Below are 5,236 nucleotides of genomic sequence, written 5' to 3' on the forward strand. Positions count from 1 at the left end.
TCTATCAATTTTAAAATTTGACATATTAATAATTCAATATATTTGAAATTTATATCAAGATACACAAAATAATAAAGGTGGTGAATTATTAAAATGATAAATATTTTAAAATTATGGGATCTCATGAAATGGTGGTTTGTCACGCCATCTTTGAAACACGCTTAAACCAGCTTCAGAATCAGAGCGCAATGAGAAGAACAACTCTTCCATTGAAAACTGCTTCTTCTAACTTCTCTTTCGCCATTGAAAAACAAAAACCCAATCTTTTCTTTATCTTCCCAATGAACAATGAAACCTTCATCTTCCCAGATCAAAGCCCTGCATGCCCACCTCATCCGAACTTACCGTGAAGCCCACGCTTCCTCTTCCATCTGCCACGTCATCACATCCTACACTCTCTCCCCAACAACACTCCCCAAAGCCCACCTCGTACTCCTCCGAATCCAAAAGCCCACCTTGTCCCTATGGAACCTCGTGATCCGAGCTTGGTCCCTCTCCCACCACCAACCTCATCATGCAATCACGACCTGCAACCTCATGTTCCGCTATGGCCTCTTTGGAAACCACCTCACTTACCCTTCTCTGTTCAAGGCCTGTGCGCGAGTTAACGATGTTTTGTGCGGTGAAATGGCTCATGTTCGTGTTCTAAAACTTGGGTTTGGGTCGTGGTTATTTGTCTCCAACGCGATGGTTCACATGTATGGTTGTTTAGGTGAGATGGGGCGTGCTCAGAAGGTGTTTGATGAAATGCCTGAGAGGGATTTGGTGTCTTGGAACTCGTTGATTTGTGGGTATAGCATGGGGAAGAGGTTTAGGGAGGTTTTGAGTGTTTTTGAAGAAATGTGTGCGGTTGGTGTAAGAGGGGATGCAGTGACTATGGTGAAGGTTTTGTTTGCATGCTCTTGTTTGGGTGAGTGGGGTGTTTTTGATCAAATGGTGGAGTACATTGAGGAAAATGGTGTTGAGATTGATGTTTACTTGGGGAACACGCTTATTGATTTGTTCGGGCGACGCGGCATTGTTGATCGGGCTAGAGAAGTATTTGATCGGCTGCAAAGGAGGAATGTGGTCTCCTGGAATGCCATGATTATGGGATATTTGAGAGTTGGGGACTTGATTGGTGCTAGGAAGATGTTTGATGAAATGCCGCAAAGAGATGTGTTCTCGTGGACCAGCATGATTACGGGTTACTCTCAAGCAAACCAATTTGCTGATGCAGTGAGGCTTTTCAAAGAGATGATGGAAGCTAAAGTGAAGCCGGACGAGGTAACCATTGCTAGCGTGCTTTCCGCATGTGCACATATCGGTTCACTTGATGTTGGGGAGGCTGTCCATGACTATATAAGGAAACATGGGGTTAAAGCCGATGTTTATGTTGGAAATGCCTTTATAGATATGTATTGCAAATGTGGTGTAGTTGAGAAAGCTTTGGAGGTGTTTAATGGGATGAGTAAGAAGGACTCTGTGTCATGGAATTCACTAATTTCAGGTCTTGCAGTGAACGGTTTTGCGATTCCCTCTCTCCATTACTTTTCCCTGATGTTGAAAGAAGGCGTGCAGCCGACCCATGGAGCCTTTCTCGGGGTTTTACTGGCCTGTGCTCATGCTGGATTGGTTGATAAAGGATTAGAATACTTTGAAAGTATGGAAAAGGTTTATGGACTGAAACCGGAAATGAAACACTATGGATGCATAGTTGATCTTTTGAGTCGCTCCGGTAATTTACAAAGGGCCTACGAGTTCATCGAAAAAATGCCGATGGCTCCGGATGTTGTGGTGTGGAGGATATTGTTGAGTGCCTCTCAGATTCATGGAAATCTACCCTTGGCTGAGATTGCCACAAACAAGCTTCTTGCACTTGATCCTTCTAACAGTGGTAACTATGTACTCTCATCTAATACCTATGCTGGGTCCAACAGATGGGAAGATGTTGTTAAAATGAGGGGACTTATGGAAGAGAGTAATGTACATAAAACATCAGGAAGCAGTTCCATAGAAATAGTTGGTTCAAGCAGTTCCATAGTAAATTGATGACTGTTACCCAGGAGAAACATTTATCACTTAATAAATTGACTTCATTTTTATGGGAAAAATATTACATGAAATTGATGTTTTGCGATTAGATGAACATACCCGTATATTCATATGTATTCAATTTAAGATTTTTCATGAATGATGTCTCTATCACCCAAACCACCCTTTTCTCTCTGCATCACTGGTATATGACTTTGTTCTGCTAACTCAGAAAATAAAATTGGCAGTGATGAAAAAGTGAATTGTATTGATTCTGAGACCATAATATAACAGTCATTCCATGTTTGAAAGCCAGATTATTAACAAAACCAGTAGACCACATACTATTATATTGCATGATCCCAAAGTTTTATATCATACTGCAGTAGCAGCCAAAATCTTGATCTCAGGATTTTGAACATAGCGGCATAGCCTTATTAGCATATTAGGAATTTACAGGATCATTTCTCAAATCTCAACACAGTTCAGTAACTGAATAACCTTAGATTTTCAAAGCCAACTAAGCTCTCAATCCACATCTATAATCTAATTATACTACAAACTCTACAATAACATAAAATTCCCCTTCTTTTCCTCCTAAATCCATCTGAACTCTGAAGCATTCATCTTTTATATTCATATTCAAATAATATAATCTGACCATTCAGAGATGAAGGACGTATGGTCCATTGACTCCCCGGGGACATCCTCATGCTTAGAAGGCTTCTCCTTCCCACCCACCAACCTCGCTGGGTTCCCAACCGCGGTAGTCCGTGGTGGCACGTCAATTAAAACAACGCTCCCGGCACCAATCTTAGCACCTTCACCAATCTTCACGTTGCCAAGAATTGTGGCACCGGCACCAATCAGCACACCATCACCAATCTTGGGGTGCCTGTCCCCACCAATCTTACCGGTACCACCTAGGGTCACATGGTGCAGAATGGAGACATTGTTGCCAATCACTGCAGTCTCTCCAACCACCACGCCGGTCGCATGATCAAACAGAATCCCCTTCCCAATCCTCGCCGCAGGGTGAATGTCCACGGCAAAGACATCAGCTATCCGAGACTGCAGTGCTAGGGCCAATGGCCGCCGTGACTGCTGCCACAGTCGGTGTGCCACACGGTGAGCCTGCAACGACAGACAAACACACAGACGAATGAAAAACAAACAAATAAATAAATAAATTTATAAACAGAAGCTCCAAATTGAGAAGGTAAAAAATGATGCATAAATACATAATATAACACAAGCAGAAAACTGGAATATAAATATATATACCAAATTTGAACAATTAGTGATAAAAATGGAAAGTTATGAAAGTAAAGCAGAAATGAAGAACAAATTCACAATTTGAGAAACAGAAACAGAAGTTGCAAACAATTAAGCAAAAACTTTAACTGAACTACAAATTCACACAACTTGAGAATTCACAGCTTGAGAGCCAGAAGCTGAAATTGAAGCACAAATTCACTCAATTTGAGAATATGATAATGATAGTAATAATAATGAGTAAAGTGACAATTAAATCTTCGAAGATGTTGAGTTTAGACTAATTAGTCTTTGAAGGGAAAAAAGTACCAATAAGGACCTCCAAGATAGCAAATGGTAGACATATATGTCCTTCTATCAATGAATAGTGCAAAAAGAAACCGAATTGTCCATGTATTTCGATATTTAGCATGAAAACAATGTAATTTTGGATAGTCAAACATTTATTATCTTTTGAATTTTTATATGCCCTTTATCAAGTGCTCTCTATTTACCATAATCCTATTAAAACAAGTGAAGTTTGCTCCAAAAGTTATTGTTTACATAACTATCTTTTATAAATAGATACGTCAGAATAATTAACAGCATTACAGTTAAGTTTTAGTTGATGAATTGATAGAAAAATATTATGTGTATGCCATAAGACTAAATTGGTACCTTTTTTTTCTTTTTTTTTTTCTTTAGGACTAATTAGTCCAAAGTCGAAAAATCTTCACATACCTAATTGTCTCCTTACTCTAATATTAATAAAATCGAAGCACAAATTCACAACTTGAGAAACAGAAGCTGCAAACAGTTGTAGCAAAAGAGCCACACAATTTCAGGGTAAAAAAAGTGAGAAACAGAATCTGGAAATCGAAGAACAAAATAAATGAAAAAGAACAATCAAAACCATAAACCCTAAAATCTCGGAATCAGAGAGAGAGAGAGAGAGTAAGAGGGTTTAGGCACCTGGCATGCAAGGAAACCTTTATAATTGAGCAAGCAGTGAGAGTACGACACACACGCCGGATCCCGCTCCCTTGCGGCACGAAGGTCGGCGACGGTGGCGGAGAGCAGTGCACAATCGGAGGAAAACGCGTTGAGGAAAAGGTCATAGAGCAGCGTCGAAAGTAGCGTCGAAGAACAAAGCTTGTTCCCTAAATGGAACGAAATCGAACGCTCCAACGAAGAGTGAGAGAGAATCGTTGAATAAAGGTAGCTCGCCAGCGCCGGCTCCGATTCGGCGTCGCGACGCGCCTCCGCTTTGATCTGCGCCCAAACCCATCCTTCCTCTTCGTATAATCCTCCTCCTCCGGCTCCGCCGCCGGTGCCGTGCTCCGCCGTGGACTTCGGCGGAGATGAAGAGGTCGGCATTTTTTCTATTTTTAAAGTGGCGCGTGAGAAATGAAGAGCGCGTGGGTGAGAGTGAGAAAGATGAGAGTGATGATAAAAGATCTTTGTTATGATGTTATCTGAGACTATTATTGAGAACCATGAGTTGAAAGAGTGAAACTGAAAACTGAATAAACTGAATTTTTTTTTTTAATTTATTATTGTTCCAAGATTTACATAAATTTGGACATGAGGTTGTGATTTTATGTTGGGGTTGAATGGTTGATTTAGAAAGTGGCCCTTCTCAGAATGTATTAATCAGCTTTTCACAGGAGATATTTTGGAATTATTTTATGATATATGTGTGGATATGAAAAATAAATTTTAGAAGAATATAAGAATAAACTATTCTTATGCTTTTTTTATTGATAGGGTGTTTGGAAATTTATGGAATTCAATCCACCCAAAATCTACCCAAATAAATATCCTTTACAAACGTATCATTTAACCTTTTTTATCTTCTAAACAAAGAAAAATAATTAAGAGTAATTTATAAATTAACCTTATTAACTTTTATTTAGAAATAAAAAAATTATATTAGAGATACAATCTCATATTAAATCGAAGTTATAAT

General features: G+C 39.4%; 2 protein-coding genes across 2 annotated transcripts; one reads left to right on the forward strand and one right to left on the reverse strand.

Moving 5' to 3' along the window:
• Positions 61-2,101, forward strand: LOC107623030 (pentatricopeptide repeat-containing protein At2g22410, mitochondrial-like). Its single transcript, XM_016325158.2, has one exon. It carries the CDS (start codon positions 289-291, stop codon positions 2,029-2,031), a length of 1,743 nt encoding a protein of 580 aa, XP_016180644.1. The 5' UTR covers positions 61-288; the 3' UTR covers positions 2,032-2,101.
• On the reverse strand, positions 2,262-4,903 carry LOC107623038 (serine acetyltransferase 5). Its single transcript, XM_016325170.2, has 2 exons — positions 4,240-4,903; positions 2,262-3,147 (listed from the first exon to the last, which is right to left on the reverse strand). Exons 1-2 carry the CDS (start codon positions 4,642-4,644, stop codon positions 2,656-2,658), a joined length of 897 nt encoding a protein of 298 aa, XP_016180656.1. The 5' UTR covers positions 4,645-4,903; the 3' UTR covers positions 2,262-2,655.

Source organism: Arachis ipaensis, chromosome B02 (genome assembly GCF_000816755.2).
Source record: "Arachis ipaensis cultivar K30076 chromosome B02, Araip1.1, whole genome shotgun sequence".
NCBI classification, from domain to species: Eukaryota; Viridiplantae; Streptophyta; class Magnoliopsida; order Fabales; family Fabaceae; genus Arachis; species Arachis ipaensis.

Coding starts and splice junctions, on each gene's coding strand:
- LOC107623030 (XM_016325158.2), top strand. CDS start 289: ATGAAACCTTCATCTTCCCAGATCAAAGCCCTGCATGCCCACCTCATC.
- LOC107623038 (XM_016325170.2), bottom strand. CDS start 4,644: ATGCCGACCTCTTCATCTCCGCCGAAGTCCACGGCGGAGCACGGCACC. Junction 3,148..4,239: donor AAGGTTTCCTTGCATGCCAG/GTGCCTAAACCC, acceptor CTGTCGTTGCAG/GCTCACCGTGTGGCACACCG.